The 27692-nt window shown below is 48.3% G+C and overlaps 1 protein-coding gene across 1 annotated transcript in view; it reads right to left on the reverse strand.

The window, feature by feature from the left end:
* The window catches only part of LOC117873363 (scavenger receptor cysteine-rich domain-containing protein SCART1-like), a 29686-nt gene extending 2223 nt beyond the window's left edge, over positions 1 to 27463 (reverse strand). The window contains exons 1-3 of the mRNA XM_034762695.1: positions 27337 to 27463; positions 14956 to 15270; positions 2352 to 2666 (exon numbers count right to left, since the gene is read on the reverse strand). Coding sequence (XP_034618586.1) covers positions 2352 to 2666; positions 14956 to 15270; positions 27337 to 27463 — 757 coding nt within the window. The remainder of the gene's footprint in view (positions 1 to 2351; positions 2667 to 14955; positions 15271 to 27336) is intronic.
* Between the last annotated feature and the right edge of the window lie 229 nt (positions 27464 to 27692).

Here is a 27692-nt window from a genome sequence, read left to right on the forward strand (position 1 = left end):
GCGCAGGAAGAACTAGGATGATCTTGTTAAGAGCAATGACCGTCATTCAGTGGAGCTCAGTTCTGCTCCTGCCTCTGCCACAGATTTCACAGGTGATGCTGAGCAGGTCTCTTAAGCCCATTTTTATGGGGTGTGATTTGCAGAAGCACTGAGCACTCACAACTGCCGCTAGGGTCAAGACAAGATGTAGCTGCTCAGCTCTTCTGCAGTCAGGCAGTGGGGTCGGGTGGAACGAGCACAGGGCTCTGAGGCAAAACACTTTGGTTTATCTTGTCTCTGCTGCTAACTCACTGGGTGGCCTTGGGCAAGTCACTTTGCTTTTCTCTCGGTTTCACCATTTGTAAAGTGGAACTAATAATAATACTTACCCACCTGCTTCCCTGGAGTTTTGTGAGGGTTTATTAATGTCTGGACAGTTCTTTGAACACACAAAGCTCTGCAGAAATGGTGAGTACTCTGAAGAATCAGGCCCTGAGGGTCTCAGGTTACTGCCCAATCCCTCCAAGTTTGGAATTTTGGCTTTAATCATTGTATGTAAAATTTTCAAAAGCAGCTAAATGATGTAGAAGCCTAAGTGCCATTTTCAGAAGTGACTTAGGCAGCAAGAGGGAGAAGTCTGCATGGTCTTGGGCTCCTACGTTACTGGAGGAAATAGGATTTAAGTCTCTAAGTCACTTAGGCATTTGGAAAATGTTATTCTTGGACTAAGTGCCTAAGTCACCTTTGAAATGCGCATCATAAGAGTCTGCTATCTCCCAGGGGTGTTATGAAGACAAATTCATTCATGCTCGTGGTGCATTCTCCTACTACGGTGACGAGCACCATAGAAAAGCCCATGAAGAAATTAATAATTCTGTATTCAGTGCAGTGTTTGTGCAGTATGGGGGATAACTCAGTGGTTTGAGCATTGGCCTGCTAAATCCAGGCTTGTGAGTTCAATCCTTGAGGGGACCATTTAGGGATCGGGGGGGGGGGGAAACGTCTGTCAGGGATGGTATTTGGTCCTGCTAGTGAAGGCAGGGGACTGGACTCAATGACCTTTCAAGGTCCTTTCCAGTTCTATGAGATATGTATATCTCCATATATTCTATGGTAAATAAGACCCTGGATCACATGTTGAATGATGAGGATAAAAAATAAATATTCAACTGCTTCCCCCGTCCCCTGAGCACCATCCTCCCAGTATGCTGAAGGAGGCAGGAGTTGGGGGTAGGTGAGAACAATAGGATGTGTGCATGCAATTAGACTGTATCATAATGTATATGCACAAGGGAGGGTGAGGGGCTGAATGAACATTACATAGGTAACCTTAACGCTGTTACATCTTGTGCCTTTGATTAAATTAACTAACTAACGGTGTTTAATTTAAAAAAAATTATAAAAGGTAAATATTAGAGCGGGTCAACAACCCAAAATTTTTCCCGTGAAGTATTTTGAATGCAGTATTTCAATTTTTAAACAGATCTGAGATACTGGCCTGTGGAAATGGAATGCGAATTTTTGTTTAGATTCTAACTAAAATTTTGATTCATTTCAACTTTTGGAAAATGAAACATTCAATTTTCCAGTTTTTGGATTTACAGGTTTGCCACTTCCTCCCCCTTTCTATTTTTTTCATCTTTTCTTCCACTGTAAAAAGTTAGAAAAAAGTAAAAGTATAAGAAAGCAGGGGGAAAAATCTTTTGAGTTTTTTCAATTGGAAAGATGTGAAGAAAGTAGAGAAAACTAAGTGAGTGATAACACTACTTTCTCTATGGTGTGCTACCAAAAATATCCGCAGGAACTCACATGAGAGAAGGGAAATGGTGATTTTCAGCAATTTATAATTCAGCCAAACCCAGACGGAATCTCACTACACTAAGAGAAGGCACCTCCCCGACCCCAGCACTGACCCCTTCCCAAATCACAAAGGCTCCAGCAATCAAGAAAGGTGCGAGAGCTTCTCAAGAAGGTGCCGAGAATATTTTATAATAGAAAGTGTGAAGCAACCTCCATATTGGGAGTCACTACCAGCTCCTCCTCTAATTACTATTGGAGAATGCTGGGGACAATGAATTGGTGACATGTATGTAACCCGAAGGACAAAGTGCTGCCCCTGCTCTGCTGCCCTGCGTAAGGACAGAGTTGCTGATGTTTTTACTGGAGAATCCAGGGCTTTCCTAGGTCACAACTATTCTTTTGTGATCATATTATTTACTTTAATTTTATCTTTAATACATTTACCATTATTCTACATGGTTTAGGATCTAGCTCCCCCTGTCCTTGCTGTGCCCTGAGGTTCCCCTGCTCTAGGGGGAGTGTCACACACTGAGGGGCAGGTGTCCTTAATCCAGCATCTCTACTGCACTTACCTGAACAAATCACACTGGCATCATTGTCATGTGAGCACTCAGAGGCCCCCAGAGCAGTAACATGGCAATGACCCAAATGGGTTTCAGTCCCTTTGCAGTGAAATCTGTCTGTCCAGACAGAGCCAGTTCCCTTCCCAAAATATTCTTCTCCTGAAGCCTGTATTGCAAACCCACAGTCGAGCTGATGACAGAGAACGTTGGCGTCCGGTAAATCCCAGCGTGAGTCACAGAGGGTTCCCCAGGCACCAAGAACCTGGATCTCCACCCTCCCTGAGCATGCTGTGCTGCCATTCACCAGCCGGAACCCTGTGTATCCTGGGGAGAAGGGAGAAGGGGTTTAGAGAGGGAGCCTTGGAACTATTTTATAGCAAATAGTTAAAGAAAGGAAAGTCGGGGGCATTTGATCCCTTTCTCATTATCTTGGCCTGTTTGGGGTTTTGGTCCAACCCTATTAAACCCAGCTCCCTACACAGTGAGATCAGTACGTTGTTTCACCCTAATCTAGAATACACATCATTGGGATTTTAAAGACATTGTGTTGAATTCTTACGTGAACATATGACTCCAGCATCATTTATGTGTGAGCATGTCTGATTCACATGTGATTTCCTGGAACAGGAGAACAGGAGAGACTCATTCCCCACACACTGGAATTCTTCAGTCAAGATCTTTCCTTGTCCTTCTCCAAAGTGATCTCCTCCTGCGATAGATACAGCTATTCCACACTCAAGCTCATTACAGATAACGTTGGCAACTTTGAGATCTAAGTGTGCATCACAAACTGTGGTCCATGTGTTTTCATGTTTTATCTCCACACGTCCTGAGCAGGCACCATCTCCTCCAACCAGCCGGGGCTTAATGTGTCCTAGAAAGTCAATGAAGGCTGAAAATTATAAAGGGGGCTTTGGGAGTTGAGGTGCTCCACTGGTATAAAACGTTTCCTAAAATCTCATTCTGGGTCAGTGGGAAAGTGAATGCAGCAATAGAAATAAAAAGGCAATATATTACAAAAATGGAAAAAGTGGGAATTAGAGCAAATCAATATACATTAGAAGTTATGATATGAAGAAAACTGATAAGGGAAGCTAAAGATGTCAGGATAAAATCTGTGACTGGGAGGACTATGAAAAATAAGTAGTTTTTTAAGTATATTAGGAACAAACAAACAAACAAATCCTAACAATGTTGTGGCCATTAGAAATGGAGATGGTAAAATTGTTAAGAATGAGGTAGGAATGGCAGAGGTGTTCAATAGACATTTCCGGTTTTGGACAGCAGCAGCATGTCTATTCATATCCTGTGAAGAGGATGAATCACTCTCCAATCTATTGGTTCCTAAGGAGCATGTTAAATAGCATTTATCAGGGATCAAAAAAAATTTACATCGGAAGGCCTGAATAGCTGATAAAACCACAGAACAATAGAAATGTAGGGTTGGAAGAAACCTCAAGAGGTCATCTAGTCCATCTCCTCACACCAAGGGAGGCTTAAGTATACCTAGGCACCCCGACAGATGTTTGTCTAACTTGTTCTGTAAAGTCACCAATGATGGGGATTACACAACCTCCCTACATACCCTGTTCCAGTACTTAATTATTGCTATAGTTAGAAAGTTTTTCCTAATATCTAATCTGAATCTCATTTGCTGCTATCTAAGATGATTATGTCTAGTCCTACCCTTGGTGGATATGGACAACAATTGACAAACAATTTTTCAATTATTTGAAGACTGTTATCAGTTCACCTCTCAGTCTTCTCTTCTCTAAACTAAAAATGTCCAATTCTTTCAACATTTCCTCATAGATCATGTTTTCTAATCCTCTTACTCTGTTTGTTTCTCTCCTCTGGATATTGTCCAATTTGTTCTTATCTTTCTTAAGCAGTTATGAGCAAAACTGGACACAGTACTCCAGCTGAGGCCACACTGCTGCTAAGTAGAGCGGGACAATTACCTTCTGTGTCTTACGTATGACATTCTTGTTAATACAATTCAGAATGACATTTCCCTTTTTCACAACAGCATCACAGCTTTTCAGATTGTGATCCACTATAACTGCGAGATCATTTTCTGCAGAACTGCTGCCTACTCAGTTATTCCATATTTTGGGTTTTTTTGCATTTGATTTTTCCTTCCTAAGTCTAATGATTTGCACTTATCTTTACTGAATTTCAATTTACTGATTTCAGACCAATTCTCCAGTTTATCAAGATCATTTTAGTTTTAGATTTAGTTGGGGGTTGGTCCTGCTTTGAGCAGGGGGTTGGACTAGATGACTTCCTGAGGTCCCTTCCAACCCTGATATTCTATGAATCTATGCTTCTCTGATTTTGAATTTTAACCCTGCCTTCCAAAGAGCTTGTGACCCCTCTCAACTTCATGTCATACAAAAATTGTGTAAGTATATTATCTTCTCCATCATTCAAGTCATTTACAAAAATATTGAATAGTGCCAGACCCAGGACAGTGTTATTTTGTATTTATCCATAGGAACACAGCAATCACAGAGAAAAGAATAAAGTTACTGAAGGCCTACAGGGCTATGTCTTACCTAAAGCTCAGTTTTCCCCTGAAAATCTGGTCTGACTCAGCTTATCCCATGAGCCTCTGCTTTTGGGGATTGTGTTTCAGTCTCCTTCCCTGCAGACCCTGCCTCACCCCCTCTGTTCATCAGGGCTCCCCTGTTAACAATTCCCAATCTCTCTGTTTAAGATTTCCCACCTCATGGGTCCATCCCAAGGAAGGGGGCTTGAGCTCAGCTTGGCCAGATGGAAAAGATCAAAATCCCTGACACCTGTATTGTCAGTTAAGTACCAGTAACTGGGTTCTATGAAACCATTGTCTGCCGTCCTGGGACATGTCGGGAGGTCATATGGTGGTTGCCCTTTGAACCCTGGTAGGAAATGTGAAAATAGCAGTAAAAGGGATTGAAGTGCACATAATATTCACAGAAATACAGATATTTCCCATGTTCTTTGCAGGGGACATAGTAGACAAAGAACATGAGCTCTTAGTGTGATGCTGCTGCAAAAACGGCGACAGTGATCCTTGGATGTATAAACAGGGGAGCAATGAGTACAGCTGGCTGAAATGCATGATTTCCACTGTACAGGAAATTTCACTCTTTTAAAATTTCCTGTGAATTGGAAATCCAGCTAAAATTTTGTTTTGGAAACTCCAGCCCATGGTGGATCCAACATAAAATATGCTCCCAGGACCCCCAACAGATGCGTAGTGATACTGACATCCTTGTCAGTTTCACCACTGTTAGCATCAGGACAAGCATGTCAATTTCTCACAGCCACTGCTGGGCCTCTGGGGCAGCCCCACCATGTGTCCTGCCCTGGACTGGGGACCCTCGGGCTTCCAGACTCCTTGGCCAGCTGGCAGCCTAAATAGGCAAATAGCCCAGTCCGGGACATTCTACAAGGCAGGGCTGCCCCAGAGCCACAGACCCTGGGATACCGGAACCCATCCCAGGACTTCCAGGATCCCTGATGCAGACCCTGGAGCCAAGCCTTGGTGAGAGTTGGGGCTCCCAGGGCTTTCAGGTTCCTATCCCATGGCAGAGAGCCTGAAAGCATTGGCAGGGCTGCTCTGGAGGTACAGACCCTAGAAAGACCAGGGTCTCCAATTCTGCGGCAATCTGTATGATGCCCCAGAGCTGCAGATCTGAGAAGACTGGGGCACCCAGCCCCCAGACAATCTGCATGGCAACCTGGGAGGGAACCAGGGACATTTCCACCAGACCCTGCTTGCGGTTTCGAGAAAGTTCGTTGAACCCAATTCACTTTCATGATAAATGTTCAGTTCAACAAACTGGCATTTTCCAATGAAACTCTGGTTTGCCAAATAATTTCCAACCAGCTCTAGTAGGGTGGTGATTTTTCCTGTGTGTAGAGCACTGGGGAGACAGATACTGCATCTGCTTTTAGTGTCCACATTGTAAGAAAGATGTTAAAAAATTGGAAATGGCGCAGAGAAGATCCACAATAATGATTCCAGGGCTTGAAAATGTGCCACGCAATGAGAGATTTAAGGAGGTCAATCTGTTTAGCTTATCAAAAAGATGAGCTAGATGTGTCTTAATTGTAGTGTATAAGTACCTTCGCATGGACAAAACACTGCATATTAAAAGCCTTTTTAATCTATTGGAGAAAGGCATAAGAAGAACCAATTAGTGGAAGTTAAAGCCAGATAAATTCCTATTAGAGGTAAGGCATACATTTTTCACAGTAATACTGATGAAACATTGGAAAAAAATACCAAGGGAAGCAGAAGATTCTCCACCTCCTGAAGTATTCAGAACAAAATTGGATGCCTTTCTGGAAGATATGCTTTAGCCAAGCAGAAGTTTAGATGAAGTACAGGAGTAATTGGTTTAAATAGTATAGTCTTTGTTACCCAGGAGGTCAGACTAGATGATTTAACACTCCCTTCTGGCCCTAAAATCTATACAGCTATGAATCAAAAAGAAAGTTAAAGTTTGCAAAGTGAAGCTCTCAAACATTCAGAATGCCAGACTTGTACTTGCCAGTGAAACGTTCATTAGTCCCTTTTGTGACTATGCTTGCAGGTTCATTGTCCAGAACAGAGGGGGACAAACTACGGCCCGCGGGCCACATCTAGCCAGCAGGACCCTTCCCTCTGGCCCCCAAGCTCCTGCCAGGGAGCGGGGTCAGGACAGCTTTGCAGAGGAGCCAGCCCAACTCCCCAGCAGCACGGTGAGTGGGGCGGAGGCTACGCCCTGGCCCCTCCCCTTCTGCTCCCCTTCCTCCCTGCCCCTCTCGCAGTCACAGTTCCCCCATCGCCTGGACTGCATGGCTGCAGTTCCAGCTGGGAGGCATGGCTATAGTGCACCAGACCTGGTGCTCCAGGGCAGTGCGGTCATGGGAAGTTCGGGGGGGGGGGGGCGAGGAGCAGCGGGGATTGCAGGGGGAGTTTCATGGGGGGGCAAGGATCAGGGAGGGTTGCAGGGGGGTGGTCAAGGGGCCTGGGCCCTGCTGCCAGGGACAGGGGCAGAGCAAGCCAGGGCCCCCGTCCACCTCCAGTATGTTTGGTCCCTGTCCTCGGCAGCCAAACCCAGACAGGGAGAGAGTCCTGCCCGGCTGCCAGGGAGAGCAGCCAAATGAGCAGGGGGCGGAGAGAGCAGAGAGTGCTGGATAGGGGGCGGGGGGCCCAGAGGGGCGGTCAGGGAGTGGGGATCGGGGGGATTGGATAGGGTGGAGGGGGCCCGGGGGGGCAGTCAGGGGTGGGGAGCAGGGGGGTTGGATGGGTGGGAGTTCCAGGGGGCTCGAATGGGGGCAGGGGCCAGGCCATGCCTCGCTGTTTGGGGAGGCATAGTCTTCCCCAGCCTTCCCTACCTAGCTCTCCATACAATTTCTGTATCCGATGTGGCCCTAGGGCCAAAATGTTTGCCCACCCCGGTCCAGAACATGAACCTGGTTGGTGTTGGAAAAACACAAACACTTATGAGAAGTGCTTGGCACTGGCACTTGCATAAACACATTCCAGAAGTGTGGTACCAGAACACCCTGATACAGGGTTATAGTGTAAACACACTCCCCAATGATGACGAAAAGGAAAAAATGACCCTTCTAAAAATAAGGTCAGGATGACAGGGTGATGGATAGAGATGTTTTGATCAAACCAACATGGACATGATAAAGGGTGGCAACTAGCTACATCAGAGGGGCAATGCATAACTTGTTTGTATCAGAGTAAAAAAAGACAGGTCACAGAGGTGGTGTCTTTTTCTGGCCTTGGCGGGGGGGGGGGGGGAGTGGAAAGTCTCGCCAATCACTGAGCCAAGTCCATTGTAAGGGGCATAGAGGTGCCAGTGTAACTGTAGACATTGATCCCGGGAGCTAGTACCGTACTTTGTCAGCAATAAACCTGAACGAGCGCCTTCGCCACTGAACCAAGTCTGTGGTCTTGGGCAGTTTGATCAAGGCCCCCTGGGTCAGCTATCTGCAGAGAGCTGAAAACACACGCAGCCAACAGCTGACAGCACTTGGGAGGCTGGGAAGTGTAATTATCTCCTTTTTACACACGGGGAACCAAAGCCCAGAGACACTATGGCCAAAATCATCAAAAGCGTCCACTGATTTTGGGTGCCCAACTTGAGATACCCACGTCCTGGCTTTTGAGAGTACTTAGGCTTGTGCAGCACAGTTCCCACTGACTTCAGTTTACAGCAGCGCGTGCTCAGCACTTCTGCAAATCAGACCCCCACGGTTACAAGGGGGCCACCCATAAAATGAGGAACACACAATTAGTGACCACCTGTGAACCATTTGGTTTCAGTGACTTGCCAAGCATCACATAGGAACTCTGTGGCAGAGGCAGGGATAGTATCCAATTCCCCAGGGCAGCATCCAACTGCCTTAACAAGAGACTCTCCTTTCCATTTCTGCAATCCCCTGCCTCATATACAGCACATTTCACAGTCTCTGCAACAAATGAGGCAGGGGACCTACAGACAACGGCTTCCTTCACTCCACAGTTCTGATTCAGAGCACTATCTATACTATGGAGAAAATAGCATGTTATCATGTAATCAGAGACTATATCTTAATGCATACGTACAAGTGGGCCAAACTAGAGTTGCAAAGACAACTTTAATTCTGCCATTTCCTTATTTTTTATAGCTCAACTTTGCAAACTGAATGTTCCTTAAAAGTAATGTTTTGTGCATAATTTCCTTTTTTTAAAAAGCAAACAGAAAAAACAGAAGTTTCAAGATGTGGAATCATGTTGATATCGACATGGATCATCAGCAGGGTTGGAACCCTTAGATCCGCCACACAAACCTCTGCCACTTGAGTTAATGGAGTAACTGACAGCAGTAGTAGGTTGTCATCCTCTTTGTGAACCAGCAGTAGACGGGGATCAGAAGATTTTTTTGGAGGGTTTGACAAATATTTGCTGATAACAGGGGAATGGAAAAACTCAGGGATACTGGGTTCCATTCCAGGCTCTGGAGAGGTGTGTGCTCTATTGGTAACAGACCCCTTTTCCCATGTTCCCTCAAGCCTAACTCCTTCTGCCCCACCCCTCCAACCTGTCCCAGTCCTGTCTCTTCCCCATCTCTTGCTCTGTGTCCCAGTCCCATTCTTCTTGTCCATCCAATTCCAGTCTCCACTCCTCAAGCTTCTCATCCCCATTCCCAGTCTCCTTGCCAAGCCAGTCCTAGACTTCACGTCTGGCTTCCCCAGCCAAGTCCCAGTTTCCCCCCTGTTCTCTGAGCTGCCCCTCCCCTCTGGGGTCCTCAGCTGATCTGTTTCTCACACTTACTCTTGTCTTGAGTTGTCCTGTCTGCCCCAAGCCCCAGTTTCCCTCCCGAATGCCTCATCCAGTCTCAGGGTTTCTCTCTACACACACTAGTTTGTGGCAAACTGAGGTGTAAATTACCTCACACTAGCCTGCTGCACACTGAGTGTCCCTGTGGAGCCTGCTGCTGCACACTAACATTTCCCTAATGCTTGGAAATGGGATAGATCAAAGCACACAAGGGAACTGTTAGGGCTTCTCTTCACTACCACACTAAATCAGTGCCACTGTATCGATGCAACGGTGCCGATTTAGCATGTCTGGTGAAGACACATTACGTCGATGGGAGAGCGCTCTGCTGTTGACATAATTAGTCCACCTCATCGAGAGGCAGAAGCTATGCTGGCAGGAGAGCGTCTCCCACTGACATATTGTGATGGAGACACTGCTTTAAGTCGATGTAAGTCTCATTGCTCGGGGTGGAGGGGGGGGTATTTTCACACCCCTGAGCGACGTAACTTACATCAACTTAAGTAGTAGTGCAGACAAGGCCTCAGTGCGCAGCCACATCGTCCACATAGACACTCGGTGCCTGGCAGGACAGTGCGGGGTAGATTTACACCCCAGCTCTGCTGCAACCCCTCTTCGGGGACTGTCACTTTGTTGTGCTGAAGGGGCTTCTGTGCTCCAATGATCCTCAGAGCAATGCTGTAGGGAGCTTCATTTTTCTTCACATTCGATATAATGAGAAGATCCCGGAAGACTTGAGAAATGCCAGCATTGTTACAATCTTTAAAAAAGGAGATAATTTGGAGTGTGGAAATTATCGTGGCATTGCCTTGCTATCTACAGCAGGGGAAATTCTCACCTGTATCTTCTTAAAATGATTACTTCCCCTTACTGAGGAAATATTGCCGGAATCTCAGTGCGGTTTCAGACCATCCTGCAGGACAACCAACATGATTTTTGTTGCCCACCAAATCCAGGAAAAGTCTCGAGAGCAAAATCATGATCTGTACATTGCCTTCATAGACTTCCACCGTTCTCTGTAATGGCCTGTAGATGGATCCTTTCATCATCAAAACTGGGGTTAAGCAAGGATGTGTTATTGTCACAACTCTGTTCTCCATGTATTTAGCAGTCACTTTGGTCCTCGTTAAAGATTGCCTCCCCACTGGAGTTGACATTCAATACAGAATGGATGGGCAGCTTATTAATCTTTGACGTTTCCACTCGAAGTTTAAAGTCCTCAGGGCATCCATTACTGACCTTCAGTATGCTGATGACTGTGCCATCCTTGCGCACACTGAGAATGACCTTCAGTCCTCACTGGATTTTTTGCACAAGCTTACCAAAGCCTATGACTCTCACTCAATATCAAGAAAACTAAAGTGCCCCATCAGCCTGCTTCAGGCCTTGCACACATCTAATAAATTTGTTAGTCTCTAAGGTGCCACAAGTACTCCTGTTCTTTTTGCGGATACAGACTAACACGGCTGCTACTCTGAAACCTGTCATTGAGGGACAGACTTTGGAGAGAGTTGAGAACTTCTTTTACCACGGTAGCCAATGTTCTCAACATGCAAAAATTGACAGTGAGCTCCAGCATAGGATCCATTGCTCAAGTGCTTCCTTTGGGAAACTGCTCTGACGCTTTTCACAGACCGTGACCAAGGGAAGAACACCAAGATCCAGGTCTATGAGACAATTGTTATTCCTACACTCCTTTATAGATGCGAAACCTGGGTGACCTATTGACAGCTCCTCAAGAGTCTGGAGAGGTACCACCAAAGATGCCTCTGGAAGATCTTTTGCATCAAGTGGGAAGATCACTGCACTAACACCAGCATCCTCATTGAAGCTAATCTCACCAGCATTGAAGCAATGATTCTCACTCACCAACTCCGCTGGGCTGGACATTGTGTGCGGATGCCAGACTCTCACCTCCCAAAACAAGCCTTCTACTGTCAGCTCACCCCTGGTCAGAGATCCCGTAGTAGTCAGAGGAAACCCTACAAAGACATTCTGAAAGCATATCTCAAGAAAACTCATGGGGACATCAAAAGCTGGGAGGAGCAAGCAACCAACTGATCTCAATGACGATTCATTCTCCACCAGGCCCCACCTGAAGGAGCCTGGGACTGCAGCAGGAGGCTACCCAAGATCCATGAAAGGGCGCCAGGGGATGCAAGACATCCAGCAAATGGGACTAGGGGGGGCATGCCCCAAACAAAAGGGACAGTGGTAGGAAGTAGCCCAGGGCAGTGGATTTAGACTTCCTGCTTGGAGGCCTCCCCTATTCAGGGGTTGATGCATGCACTACCTGGGCTGGGACCGGGTGGAGAGGGAGGCCCTGGGTTTCCCTACCCCATTGCCCAAAAGACTGAGGCAAATTAACCTTGAAAACAAGGGGCTGGAAGTCAGGGGCACCAACCACTAGGCAGCCCAGCCCTTCAAGTGCCCTGTTACAAACCTGAACTATATTCTCACACTGCAAACATGCAGCTCCAGCTGAGATGCAGCAGCAGTTTTACAGAAGGGACTTTTGCTCTGATACCCCTGGTTCTTGTGTAGCTCCCTCCTCCTGGTGAGGTTCAGAGGAGAGGGACTCCCTGCTGTGCACTTGCTAGGTGTGCAGCACAAGGCATTGCAGTTGTTATTACCAGGTTAGGAAATTTACATTGGTGAAGGTCAATCTGTTTTCTGCACAGTTTCAAAGTCCTGACAAAGTCCTGACTTTACAAAGTCCTCATTTTTGTAAAGTTCCTGCCCAACACATCTTTTTCTAAAAAAAACTAGGAAATGACAGATGTAAGCAGGATCTGAATGAGTTCTCCCTTGACAGCTAGCTGAGAGGGGGCGAGATTTACATGAACACACCTCCTCTGCCTAGATATACAGCAGATAGAGCAATGTTGCTCAAAGTGATCAACTTGGCTGGCATTGGGTTACAAATCACTTTAGTAGTGAATGCAGGGGTAGTGAAATGCTGTTATCAGTGTTGTTGTCTTTATTGTATGAGTAAATGGGAGCTGAACTGTGCTTAACCTGTCCCAAATGAGGGGGTCACCCTCAGCTGAAAGAAACATGTTAAGCCAGGGGCTTGAATACCAGAATCTTGAGAAAGTAAGGCGATGGTAGGTGTTCTAGCCAGCAGGCATGCATTCTTCTTAAGGGTTCTTGGTTTGGTTAGGAGTCCTTTGTTATGTTAAGTGCTTACTAGAGCTAAAAACATTTGTGGTGGGAAACAATTCTGCCCAACCTGTTTCACTGAGAGCTGACAATCACTAGGAGTTGGGTGGACTCTCAAGAGACTGATGTGCATAGGTCACAGCAGAGAGGCAGGTGGCAGAACGTGACCAATGAGCAGAAGAGTGGCTGGCAGGGTAGCTAGGTGGTAAGGAACAGCAGCTGCCAGGGTGGCCAGCAGAGAAGAACAGTTTCTGGCAAGGCAGCCATCCAGAGCAAGTGCTCAGATGGCAGAGCAACCAAGATGCCTTCTTCCCCGGGTGCGAGATGAACTTACACAGATGTACATCTGAACCCTGGGTCCTCTCCGACCCAAGGACAACCACTGTGAGTGTAGTATGGTGAGGGGGGCAGAAGGGGGCATGGTAAAGGAACTTTTGTTTGTAGAACTCAAGAACATGAGCCATGCACTCTGGGGTGGGTGTCCTACTCACAGTTTTATGTTTATGAATCCTGCTTGTGGCATTTTCCCTAATTAATGTTGGGTGACTTCCCTCTTTTCATTAAATGTTTCTTTTTTACATGCAGACCCCCAGTGGGGAAGTATTGCCTCTCAGAGGCACCCAGGGGTGGTGTGTAATTTTCCCAGGTTACTTGGTGGGGGCTTGAATCGGTTCTGTTGTATTGTTGAAAAGGAACACCTAGGTATTGAACCTGGCCCTGGTTGCTGCCAGCTCCACCTGGCAGAAGGGTGACACATACAACCCCTCCCCCTCCCCGCTGCTACCCATGTGAAGAGAATGTTGAGGTTTGTCACTGAAACACTCAATATCCAGGAAAGGGTTAAGATTAAACACTGCCCTGAACTCCCATTGCCGGGGGAATCTGCTAAAATGTTTGGAACTATGGGAAAATATTCTCTCTTTTTTGTGCTATGTCAGAGGAAGATATTATTTCTACCAGGGCAGGCTCGAGGCATGAGACGAGTAAGCTCGTAATTTGGGGAGGCAGATTCTAATGGGCGGCATTCCCTCCAATCTTATTGGTTGCCCAATTTTTTAAAATTTATTTATTTATTTTTTGCTTTGGCACCGGGTCCAGCCGCCCTGCACCCTGGGAGGTTTTGGGGTTTTTTTTTTTTGTTTTGCCTCCGGGTCCGGCCGCCTGCGCCCTGGGGGGTTTGGGTTTTTGTTTTCTTGTTTTGCTTGGGGCGGCAAAAAAGTCAGAGACGGCCCTGATTCCTACTAAATGTTAAGAAGAGAGAAGTTAAAAATAAAATGTATAATGGGTCCTTAGCTGTAATGTTAACTATTGAGTCATAACGAATGACTCCATAATATGATATTCTTGTGCTGTGTAGGGTTGTGGTATATTTTAGGCTGAGCTCTCTATGCTATACCAGATCATAGAATATCAGGGTTAGAAGTGACCTCAGAAGGTCATCTAGTCCAACCCCCTGCTCAAAGCAGGACCAATCCCCAGACAGATTTTTGCCCCAAATCCCTAAATGATTGAACTCACAACCCTGGGTTTAGCAGGCCAATGCGCAAACCACTGAGCTGTCGCTCTCCCAGGGTATCAATGATTGTGAAATTTTCTATTACTGGTTGGTCCAAAATGTGAGACGTAACAGAGCAGACAGCGGAGTGATCTTGGCTAAATCTAATTCTGGCCAATCTGGGAGAATCTGCCCATTCCTCAGTCACCCTAAGAGGGTGGCAAAGGGGCTACACAAATGCCCTACCCTCTGTACCTCTGCAGTTGGGTGTCTGGGTCTGGATTTTGGCAGGAGTGTAACATTTTCAAAAGTGCCTCAGCAACTTAGAGCCTAAGTGACATTTTCCTTTTTCATTTTCTCTCCTATCTGCATTGTTAGACCCATTCAGAGGGAAAGGGAAAGGAAAGATGTGGCACTGAAGCAACTGGAAATGAGATAATGAAAAAACTTCAGAGTAACACAGGGAACTCCTCAATGGCCAGTGACATGAACAGTAATAATTACAGTTCAGTAATAACAATAATTACAGAACTTGCTCTAGTTTTTGTTTGTTTCTCATTAGGGTCACAGGCACACGATGCCCTCTGGGTTCAAGCCCTTTTGTCTCAGGGGATTTGCCTTTCAGGACAGAGCTGGATCATTCTTACCTGAACAGGTCACTCCAGCATCCTCTCCATGACTGCAGTCACTCTGACCCCATCCCTTGTTCCCGCAGTGCCGGAGAGCAGACTCGCTACCATCACAGGCAACTTCATCCAGCCAAATTGTTCCAGAACCTGGTCCAAATGGAGCCAAGCCAGGGGCACTGACAGCAGCTCCACATCCCAACTGCTTACAGACAACCCCAGCATCTGCCATGTCCCAGCGATCATCACACACCGTCCCCCACTGATCCTGGTGTTTAACCTCCACTCTCCCGGCACAGGGGCTGCCTCCATTCACGAGCCTCAGCTCCTCAGCACCTTCAAAGATAGACACAGAGCAGGATCAGAGCAGCAGGGAGCCCCCTCCCCCGCGTTATCACAGCAGAGTCTGTGCCCGGCAGCAGGGGATCCGCGCCCAGAGCCAGGAGAACGGGACATGCCCAGAGCTGCCTCTTGGTGCCAGGGACAACAAGTTATGTGGGCCATGGTGCCCAGGCTCTAGCAATATTCAGGGCCTGGGGGCCCGGCTCCACCAATATTTGGGGCCTGGTCTCTCCCCCGGCCCCACCTGCCACCACCACATGCCTCTCCTGAGTGTCCCCTGGCCCCCACTTGCTGCCCCACTTGCCTCCCTCGGGCCCCAGAGTGTCTCTGCCTGTCCGCTGCAGCTCCACGCTGCCTCCACTCTGCCGGCTCCCGGCATCCACTGCTGCTGCAGTGTGCTAGTGCCCCCCATCCACTAGTGCCAGGGCAGGCTGACACTTCCCCCACCCCCAGTGAGGCTACAGTGAGGGGCAGCAGCAGGGGAGGAGGCGCATGCAGCACCCTCCGGCACCCACCACGGAGGAGGTGAGGGGGCTTGATGGACCTGAGATGGGCCTTAGGAGCATGTGCAGTGACAGTGGTGCGAGGTGAGTGTGCTGCCGGGATCGGGGGGGCCTCCCCCGGAGCTCCCGGTGGGGAGAGGGCTGGGGGGAGTCCTCCTCTCTGGCCCCGGGGCAGCCTGCCTGCACCCAAAACTCCTCATCCCCAGCCCTGCCCCACCCCAGAGCCTGTACCCCCAGCCAGAGCCCTCACCCCCACCCCCCACCCCAACCCGCTGCCCAAGCCCTGAGTCCCCTCCTGCATTGTGAACTCCTCATCCCTGGCCCCACCCCACAGCCCTCACCTCTGTACCCCAAACCTCTGCCTGAGACCCTCCCACACCCCAAACCCCTCATCACCAGTCCCACCCCAGAGCCCTCACATTTTAACATTATTTTAAAAAATATATATTGGCTTACAAGGCAGGTGGGGGGCCAGGACTTGGACCTATTCTGGGCACCAACAAAAATTATACAAACCTGCCGCTCCTGCATTGCGCCACCTGATCCCATCTCAGGGCTTCACACTCGGGGCTGTCAGTGCTTTACCTCTCACCATTTTATCCCCACTCTGGCGATTTGGGGTGTTTTTACCTGTCTCATGAGAACACGATGAAAGGCGCCAATTCACGGAGTTTCCCTTATTCGAAATGGCGCCATCTTCTGTCACTGTCATTGGCGCTGAAGCCAGAGAGATGCCGCCATCTCCCTACAGTCTGTCTGCATGTGGGAGTGAAGCTGCCCTGAGTAAAGCTGGCTGCCACTTTCCACTAAAGCCTGCGGGGAACACGGCCGTCTCTGGGTGGCTGAGGGGGCTGGAGAGAACCCAGGGACTGCGATGGGCAGCAGAGACCCAGTGAAAGGAGGAGGGGGAGAGTGAGGGGAGCAGGGCACTGGGGGGGACAGGAGGCAGATTCAAGGTTTCAAAGGGAATGGGGTTAAGACGATGAGTCGGCCGGAGGGAGGAGTGGGGAGGGGGTTCTGGAGCAAAGGGAGGAAAGAGGGTCGGGAAGGGAGAGTGTCTGTAGCAGGGGGCAGGGGGGACAGAGGGGACAGAGGGGAGGAGGGTCTGGAAAGGGCAGTAGGAAGGGGCAGGAGCGAGGAGGTGGGTCTGGAGTGGGGAGCGGGAAAGAGGTTGGAAGGGGGGCAGGAGGGAGAAGTGGAGAGGGGGGTCTGCAGTGGGGGTAATAGGGAGGCAGGAGAGAGGGACAGAAGGGAGGGGAGGGGACAGGGATCTGAAATTGCGGCAGGAGGGAGGAGTGGAGCACAGGGTGTTCTGGAGGGAGAGCAGGGATAATGGGGCTGGAGGGGGTTATTGAGCTTGGGGCAGGAGGGAAGGGAGGAGACGGGGTTTAGAGAAGGGAGTCTGCATGGAGAGGTGGAGAGATGAGGGGATCTGGAGTGGGGGACAGGAGTGAGAAGTGAGGATGGGGTGGGGAATCAGGCCGCAGTGAGAGAGGGGAAAGGAGAGAGCAGAGAAGGGTCAGAAGGAGGCCTGGGGAGAAGAGGGGGCTCTAAAAAAGGGGGAAGGGGGAGGTAGGGGTGGGGAAGTGTAATCATGTGTAGGGGCAGGAGGGAGGGGGCTGAAGCAGGGCAGCAAGAGGGTGAGGAGGGGAGGGGTGTGGCGCAGAGGATGGGAGGGAGTGGAGTTAACCTGGAGCAGGGGCACATGAGGGAGTATTGGGGAGGATGGAGGAGTGGGGATGGGGGGATGGTCTGGTGCCAGTGGACAGGAGGTGGGTGGGTTGGGGCAGGGAGACAGGAGGGAGTATTGGGGAGGGGAATGGAGTCTGGAGTAGGCAGGGGATGAGGTCAGGAGTGGGAGGGGACAGGAGCAAAGGAGAAATGGGGAGGATAGGGGAGGGGTCTCTAGAATGGGGGCAGTGCTTCCCAGTCTCAGGCAGAGAAGTTGCGGGTGTAGGGTGGGGGAAGCCAGGGAAGTGTTGCTGTTTGCAATTGGCTAAATCATTCCCCTCCTGTTATGGTGACACTGTAGTTGATGTGAATGGTTGATGTCAGTGTGAAGGTCTCCAACATCTGTAACTCACCCCTGAACAGTAACAGATGTTGTGTGTGTGAACCATGCAGCATGAATTAGCTGAGTGGCTGTGAAGCTATCTCCCAGCCAGTCCTCCTTCTGTCAGAGGAACTGAACCAGGAAGGGAGAGCGAAGGCAGTGCTGGGCCATGGACGGCAGTTCCTATCTCAGGGGTGAGGGGAGGGTAAGCGCAGTCTCCAGGGGGAGCTGTGCAGTTCGGGTGCACTAAAGGGTGACTTTTCAGCCTGCATTTCTCACCCCCACGCTGGCAGAGGAGTAGAGGGGACTTCTACAGTCCATAGACAGACAGACTGAGTAACATGACAGGATGTTTTTTATAACCTCCTAATTTTTGTTCTGGGGCGCTTGGCATTACAGCTTTGTGCTCCCTACCAGATGCATCCGAAGAAGTGGGCTGTAGTCCACGAAAGCTTATGCTCTAATAAATTTGTTAGTCTCTAAGGTGCCACAAGTATTCCTGTTCTTTTTGACAAAAACAGTTGTGCATCACTGTAATATTTACTCAGGACATGTCAGTCTACAGCACCTTAGTTTAAAATTTGCTTTAAAAATATGTCATTAGTGAGTTGGTGAAGATTATAAAATCACATCTCTAAAAACCCTTGCATAGATTTTTAGATGCACAATCATCTTTAGCCTTAAATGCTGGGATCTTCAGACAGATGTTTTTTTAAATAAATCCTTCAAAAGATCATCCTTATCTAAAATACACATTTTAATTACTATAGTAAAAAAACTTACTTCCAAAGTCTTCCTGTCCTTTCTGTACATCCATTTCTCCCTTCACTCCCTCTCCTCCCATCCCCCCATTGAAGACAGCCCTTAATGGGACAACAGCCCTTTGCTTCCAGATAGCTGGACAAAGAGTTTCCCTTTCTTTACTTCTGACTATCTGATGAACTAGTTTTAAGAGAACCCTCCAGCAAAATCAGTACCTTAGTAAGATATAAAATCCTCTGTTATGCCTAAAATCTTTGGAAACATATTTTTTAAAGTTGGTGAAATTTCATAAACATGTGTATTGTTATGGAGATCACACACAGTAAATTAGTGTTCCCTTTTTCTAAAAGGAATGAACATTGTTATGAACACACTTAACCTCTGTGACTGATTAATTTAAAATAATGTCTGTTTCAGTGAGTTAAATATGTAGTAAGCTGGAATGATTACTTTATGAAGGCTTAAGAGTACATTCAAAATATAAAATCAGCTTAGAAATACTGATTAAGAAAATGTAAAACAGAGAAGAGCTGCATCATGTATTCCATAATATTTAATGTTGTATTCAGCAGGGCAGCTGACTTGCCCTTACTACGAAGTTTTTGTAAATAAATGTCTGACAAACTTCAGGGCATATCCAAAAAACTGTGACTGACATTTTTTATTCCCAAGTTAAGTGCTTTTAATGAGGTACCTTCTGCATGTCCATTCTGCATGAGAGAGAGGGTACAGGGGTCTCTGTGGGGAACTGTGACTCTCCGCCACCATGAGGTGGGCCAGGCATCTTGTTGTTCTTTCTGCCTTGTCCCTCCGCCCCCGCCGGGCTGCAAGCTCAGGCTGCCGTCGGGCATAGGGGCACCAGTTTAATAATACTGCATAGGGCCCCATAAATCCTAAGGATGGCCCTGGGGGCGCCAAAAAGCCCTGGCTCGGCAGGGAGGAGCCGCCTTCCAGAGGCACCGGAGAGCCAGAGCGTTGGCTTGCGGGGGCGGTGAGCCCCATCCATGGAGGAGCTGGCATGGTGCGGGAGGGGGGGGGGCAGGAGCCCCGCCCTCCTACTATAGGTTTACTACACAGGTTTTTTGATATGCCCTGAACAAGTATTCAGGGGATGATAAACATTTGCTCAGAAATCCAACAAAATACACTGATATGAACATGTGCTTGGCATCTCTATATTACAATATCCTGCAATCATGCAGTAATTTATCCCTCATGTGATAATAATTGTCCATCCCCTGCAATGTCAGTCTGATCGCCCAGGATTCACCACAGAATTCTTTGCTTTCCTGTCATGTACAGCTGTGTTATGGGCTCTAACCCCAGCATATTATATTTGAACTTCTTGGGAATCTCAAATATAAACTCCAAGTAACCTGCTAGACGGTTTGGTTTGCTCAGGATTTTCTCGGTTCCAGCCCCCTAATCACTGCACAGTTACTGAGCTGTCTGTGAAATATACATTAGGGCAGGTTTTTCTCTAAGACAATAATTTAGACGGACATTTCTGATTATCAAATTCAGGGTCAGTTTCTCAGGCTGGCGCAGCAGCACATCGGGTTCCCATGAACCAGCTACTGCTGAAGAGTTCACTGCCCTGCCAGACACCTGCCCTGCCAGCCACATGGATCATCCTCGTGTTGCTAACACCAGCTCAACAGGTTCCAATCACTGTATTATTTGAATCATATCTGGGTCTCACATTCAATTGTAATCCTATTTTAATCAGTTTTGGAATCTTGGGCCAGATTCACTCCCTAAGATGCACCAGCACTTGCTGATGTACCCCATAGTCTGGCCCCCCCACCCAATTTGCTGTTAAGCCTTCCTGGAGCTGGGACCCAGCTTGGCAAAGAGCCTGCAGCCCCCTCTGTGCTAGAGGAATGACAGCAGCCCTAAAACTGGGCAGGGGCAACCTTGAGGGAATGAAACCAATGTGGCCATGAGAGGCACCGATACAGCACCTCTGCCACGCAAAGGTCGGGCTTCTCTAGTCTCCAAGTAGGATTCAAAGCTTCTCTGCTCCAGCAGAAACAGTGGGGGAGGGATAAATCTTCCTGCTGGCAGAGCTTCCAGTATCCCCATGGGCACAGGGCATTGCACACTGCACCCCAACACATGCACTCACCCCTTCTCTGGGAGGAATCAGCTTTGGGTTTATTTGGATAAATTCTGATCACTTCAAAATGGCAAAACTTCTACTGGCTTCAGTGAGTGAATGGGGGAGTGAGGAGCCAAGACTTGGCCCTTGGAGTTGTTGGATTCTGGACCAAACAGACATTTCTGTTGGATCCCAAATTATTGATGTATTTATTGGGTTTTAAAATACTAACGCGATGCCCAGCCAGGACTGTTGGCACCCGAACGACATTGATAACACGCTCAAATCCCTGCAGCATGAAGTGACCATTTCAACAGGAACTCAGCCAGCCAGACACCTACAGAAACTCCTTCCCACACATTTCTCATTATGTGATGCACAACCTGGGTCCTTCACACCCCCAACCCTAGCCCCAAACAAGTGTCCACAAGGTCACCAAATTTGGGCTATTTTGGCCCAAAGGGGACAAGTTTCAGAGTCCTGGAGGCCTCATAGAGAACACACTGCCAGCCACCCCTCTCCTTTATAAAAAGGGGGAACCAGCTCAGGTGCCCCTGCTAACCACAGCTGTGGCCGTATGGCACGGGGAGAGAGGTGATCCCTCAGAGAGGCCGGTCCCAGGCCATTCAGGACTTTATAAATCCTAACCGACACCTAAACCTTCACCCAGAGATGGGCAGCCAGTGCAGACGCGGTAGCATGGCTATAACATGCTCCCAGCAAGATGTGCTAATCCATGAGTCACTTCTATTTGCACCATCTTCGTTCTCTGAATGGTTCTAAGGTGCAGCCACACATTAGGGTCATTTGAATAATCCAATCTCAAGATAACAAAAGCCTCAATAACAGTGGCAAGGTCCAATCCCGAAAAGAAAAGTCACAACCTCCTAGCCAGGCACTGATGGTAAAAAACTGACTGTAAAAGTTACCACCCTAGTTCCAGTTACCCAGCTCCCCTGGTGAAACACAGAGGAGACTTACCTGCTATGTCCTGAATTGTGAGAAGAGGAAGCCACAGCACCAGAGTAGAGAGATGTCCCTTCACTGCCAGCCTGACTTGCTGTCCCCCCACTCACTGCACTGGCTGCACCTAAGCACCTGCCAGGGCTCCTCTGTGTCTGACAAGTGACAACAAAGCAGTGGAAGGGAAATATATAGATTCAGAGGCTGGCATCAGCTGCGGGAAGGAACCAATAGCAAACCCACCTGCCTTTTTAGTTATTATCAGTGGTTTTATCTGTGACTTCATGCAGCTAAAACATCCAATAAAACTTGAAAGCAACAAACATCACCATATATGAGTGATGAGCCCCCTCCTGATGTCAGGTTTACCACAGCCTCAAATCATCGGGTAACCCCCATCTCTGCTGTAAGAAGAAAAACTGCTGTACAAACTGTAAGTATCCGTGGTGTTTCTCACCCCAATAGATTCTATATCATATTAAACATGAATTGGGAGACATTAGAGCAGGGGTAGGCAACCTTTCAGAAGTGGTGTGCCGAGACTTCATTTATTCACTTTAATTTAAGGTTTTGCGTGCCACTAATACATTTTAAAGTTTTTTAGAAGGTCTCTCTCTATAAAAGTCTATATTATATAACTAAACTATTGTTGTATGTAAAGTAAACAAGGTTTTCAAAATGTTTAAGAAGCTTTATTTAAAATTAAATTAAAATGATGATCTTACGCCGCCAGCCTGCTCAGCTCGCTGCCAGCCTGGCGTTCTGTTCACCTAGGCTGGCAGTGGGCTGAGCGGGGCCTGCAGCCAGGATGCCGGCTGGCAAGGGGTCGGCAGTCGGGACCCAACACCTGGGGGGTTCAGGGATCAGGGCAGAGGGCTGGGGAGGGTTTGGGGGGGTGCAGGGGTGAGGGCAGAGGGATGGGGGTTGTGGGGGTGCAGGGCAGAAGGCTGGGTGTGGGGGGGTTCAGGGGTCAGGGCAGAGGGCTCGGGGTGTGTGGAGGTGCAGGGCAGAAGGCTGGGTGTGTGGGAGGGTTCAGGGGTCAGGGCAGGGGGCTGGGGGTGTGTGGAGGTGCAGGACAGAAGGCGGGGGGGTTCAAGGGTGAGGGCAGAGGGCTGGGGTGCTCGGCTCGTGGGGGTGCTCCCAGCCCCCTGCCCTGAGCAGCTCACGGCGGGGGGCTGGAAGGGATATGCCCTGTTCCACCCCCTTCCCCAAGGTCCCATCCCTACCTCTTCTCTGCCTCCTCTATGGAGCAGCGAGCACGCTGCCGCTTGGCTCTGCTCAGCTCCCGCTCCCCCTCGCAAGGGCCATCAGCTGATCGGTGGAGTGAGGGGGAGGAGGAGGGGCAGGAAAGCACCATGCTGGGGGAAGAAGAGGGGGAGGAGGGAAGTTTGGCTGCAGCAGGACCAAGCTTCTGCCTCCTGCCCCCACAAGGGAGAGTGGTGGGCGGGGGGGCTGAGTGAGGCTGGGGGCCGGGACCGAGGTAGGCAGCTGCATGCCAGTCAAAATCGGCTCACGTGCCGTGTTTGGCACGCGTGCCATAGGTTGCTGACCCCTGCATTAGAGGCTGGTTATTTTATAAACTAGGAAAGAAATCCCTTATGCCAAAAGTGATCATTACAAGAACAATTCCCAGTATAGGACATGCCCAATTGTAGACAAGGACAACTCACTAGAACCAGGCTGTGTCACTCAGTTCAGCTTTATAGACGAAGAATTACTTAGCAGCAACTGAAATATTTACAGTTCTTCTACTAATAGACCTTGGGGCAGGGCCGTTGGGGGAGGGCAAAAGGGACAGCTGCCCTGGGGCCAGCGATTTAAAATTTAAATCACTGCCGGAGCCCCGGGCAGCATGGGCCAGGCCGAGCGGATGGGCTGGCTGGGGGAGGCTGACCCCCCCTAACCCCACCCCTTCTGCCCAAGGCCCCGCCCCTTCCAGGGGCCGAGAGCCGGGTCCCCGTACCAGTAAGTGCTTAATGTTACTTTCACCCCTGGCTTGGGGTTTCCTGCCTAGACCATGATTCTTAGTGATAGAGGCAGAGCTTAGGGCTTCCTGAGTAGGCCATGACCCTCTCTTGCAGTAACAGGAGCTCCTGCAAACACCATGCCCATCAGTGCTGTCAGCAGGAGGAAGCCTCCTTGGAAACAAGTTTACTTGATTCATGGGACACAGACAATTCAAGGAACAGGCACAGGGCAAAGGGCATATAAAACAGAACAATAACTGGCTGGCACCTCACCTACCTCCTGCTCTTCCTCAAGAGAACTGTTACAAATACTTGGATTAAGGGAAACGTCTTTAACTCTTTACCTTTGCATTTTCTCCCATGCTGCCCTTTCTGTATGGAGAAAACTCCCTGAGAAAATCTATGCATCCAACACCTGATCCTCCTTCGAATCCCTCGAGACTCCGCTCTGTTGTGATACTGGAAAAACACTTGACAGTGACTAGCTTGGCAGGGGAAGAGGTGTTGCTGTGCCTCTTCCCCTTCCTTCCATCTCCTTATTTTTACCAAACTCCCCGCCCCAATCCTGCCATTCCCCCTCACTCGGCCCTCCCACTATTTAAAGAAACAGCAATGACAAAACAGGAAATTTCACCAAGTAATATAAGGGTCCTACCATCAATCAAACGTTAGCCCCACCCCATGACCCGTTAAGCCCTGCCCATCCATCACCAGAAGTCCCACCCCCAGGGGGTATTACTTCTGGAGTCAAGCCAGACACATGACCGGAAGCAAAGTGTGTCATGTGACCCTTCTAAGAACTCCTCCCACCACTCTCTACCAATCAGGAGGGATTTCAGCTGCTGGGGCCCACCCCTGAGAGGATATTTGACCAATCGGGGGGAGTTCTGGGGTGGGATGACCTGTCCGGAAGTGGTTCGTGTGACCCCTCTAAGAACTCCCCCCACTGCCCTCTACCAATCGGGATGGGTTTCGGCCACAGAGGACCTATCTGAGAACAGACTTGACCAAAATAGTGCAGGTTCTGGGGCGGGATGAACCGCCCAGAAGAGGGTTTTGTGACCCCTCTAAGAACTCTTCTCACCCCCCTCTGTCAATCAGAGCACAGCACCACCACCCCATAAGTCTCAGTGCCGGGAAGAAGAGGCCATCTCTTACCAAGAATGCATGTTTTAGAAATCGTGGAATCACCGAGAGGGAACATGGACTCTTTCCCCATCCCCATAAAAACTTCAGATTTTGTTTTATCCCTGAGGGACTTCAACCATCCATGGAGAAAGGGCTACATCAGTGACAGTTCCGAGGAGGAGGAGGGAGCAGCAGATGGGAGCCCTTTGGCATAGTCATTGATGGATACGCCACACCCGACCCCGAAACCCAACTCAAGAACATTTAGTGCAAGGAGTGACCTTAATAAGTGCTGTGCAATTCAGTGGAGACCCTGACCATGTTTTAAAGAAAATGACCAAACCGGAAGATGCTGCTTTCAGCATTATATTGACTGTCTGGTCCATATAAAAAGTTAAGAACCCTGCTTAAGAAAAAGACTATTTGTAAGAAATCTAAAAGGATTAAGTTAGAGAACGATGAGGGGACAAACATGTGATATAAAACTTGGTAGCTGTACATTTTTAAAAATCTATTGAAAAGGACTTTGTGATATCTTTGTTTCTGTTAGAAGGTCACTGTGGCCCTTAAGTGAGCTAAAAGTTTTGATGGAGCATCTTGGTTTGTTTTCAAGGAACTGTATGTCTTTTAAATAAAAAAAAAATAGTTTATGAGACCTTAGCTCTTGTGTCTTTGTGTAAAAGAGACCCATTTACAGCAAAAAACTGAAATGTATGTTGTAGAATCTTGTGCTTCAGACATGTGTTTGAGTACAATAGAGCTGACCCACCTTGTTGAACTGAATGGTTTTTACCACACCCCCACTGAATAGCCAGGGTGATTGAGATTACCCACCCTTGTTGCCATCAGGGTTAATCGCATTAGTGATCCATAATTAAATCTGATGGGTGTATGCCCACAGTAGGGGAGGGAGGGACGTAGGTGGGTGAGATGGTGAGCTCTGGTTAAAATGAAATGAAATAAAAGCTCAGGAGTTCGCAGACGCTATTGGACAGTTTAAATATAACCCAGGAGTTGGTTGAACACTATGGGTTCTAGGATATGGGTTCTTTCTAACAAATCAAAGTCATTAAAACAATATATTTACAAAAATAAACAAGGGTCTAACCCAAAACTGAAATGTTTCAAGGGTTCACAAACCTCCACTATACTTTAGAACAAGTATTTGCTCTAAAGACAATCAAACATTTAAAATCTATGGGTATCTGTAGGTGCTTACTATGGTTGTGATACACACATTTTATTTCAAAAACAACCCCCAAACCTTAAGCATGAAAGAAACATGTTTAAAAAACAAACAAACAAGCCCCAAGACATTCATTGATATCTGCAAGGGGCCCCCACTTGGGAATGGGGTACAGGAACATTAAGGATTGTTGTGTATGGTGATTTACTGTTTTTTTTGTTGAAATAGAAAAATGTATTTTAATAATAATAATAAAAAATTCGCCAGAAGCAGCCCAGTTGCACAGTGTGTTGGCGGTATCTGGGGAGCACCTGGGAAACAGTTTTGCGACAGCGGCTGCAGGGGAGGGTCGGCGTGGAGCTGCTCGGTTTGAAGAGCTAGTATTGCCTGGAGCGTATCTGCTTGGTGCTCCATAAACTTTAAGAGCTGCTCAGGAGCTTCTTTCTGGTGTGCCACGTTCTCCTTTCCATTGCTCTTCTCGCTGTCCTGCCAGTCCTCCAATTCCTGTTTCTCGGCCGTGGAGTGCATCATAACATCATGTAGAAAGTCCTACTTAGTTCTTCTTGGCCGTTTTCTAATTCTGCGCAGCCATTCAGCTGTGACAGATTTTTGTTACCAATCTGTTTGGAGTGTCAGGTGATGAGGCTGACACCACGGGATTCTTCGGGGAGGAGATGACGTAACACATCAAGTGTTTAAATTTTAAAGCTTTATTAATAAAATAATAAAATACAGCAGAGAGTTCTGGGAATGCTTTTATGTCATTTAGGGAAAGAAGGAAAGCATTAGAGCCCCAAGCCCTAACCCACTTTCATACTCACACAAGCACAGAACAAGACTGGCCAGGCCTGGGAGTAATGTAAGAAGAAGAGGGGGAGATGTGATCATTATGAAAGATATCTCGCTGTTGAGGGTGAGCAAGGAATCAAGGGAGGGTCTTCTCCATGCCTGTGGCTTCTGCCCTGGCCCCGTGCTGTTCACCTGTGTGCAGCAATGGTCTCTCCCCCCCTCCCCATGATGGTGCGGGAAAGTTACTGATAATGGGGCAAGAAACAAAGCAGCTCTGCTGAAGAACCTGCGGCAGCAGATTGCAGTATCTCCACAAGAGTTTCCTGGAGATCTCTGAGGAAGATTCCCATGAAGTGAGGGAGTCAATCAACAGCCTGTTCCGCTGCTCAGACTAGCCGTGGGAGACAAGCCTGCTTTCTGCAACCCTCCTGCCCCCAACAACTTGCTTCAGTGATTCCCAAAATCAGGTCCACTTACCAGGGGACTCCTCTCCTCTTTCGCTTCACCCAGATCCGACATCTGTGACTGGCTAGCCTCCTCCGGGGTAGAAAAGAGCTCCTGGCTGCATGCATCTCTGACCTTTGAGTCATTCTCTGCCTCTGGGTCACCTTCCACATCCTCATCCAAGATTTCCTCCTCTTGGCTTGGTCCACCCTCGTCTGGCACACGAGACACCGAAGTATCCACAGTGGTCTTCACAGTGGAGGTGGGGTCATTGCCAAGTATCGTGTCCATCTCTTTGTAGAACAGGCAGTGTGAGGATACAGCACCAGAGCAGCAGTTTGCCTCCTGCGCCTTGTGGTAGGCATTCTGCAGCTCCTTCACTTTGACCCTGCACAGCAGTGTCTCTCGGTCATGGCCCCTTTCTGTCATGCATAGTGAAATCTATCCATAGGTATCATAATTCCTACAGTTGGAGTGCAGCTGGGACTGGACAGCCTCCTCTCCCCAAATGCTGATGACG

This window comes from Trachemys scripta, chromosome 1 (genome assembly GCF_013100865.1).
Source record: "Trachemys scripta elegans isolate TJP31775 chromosome 1, CAS_Tse_1.0, whole genome shotgun sequence".
NCBI classification, from domain to species: Eukaryota; Metazoa; Chordata; order Testudines; family Emydidae; genus Trachemys; species Trachemys scripta.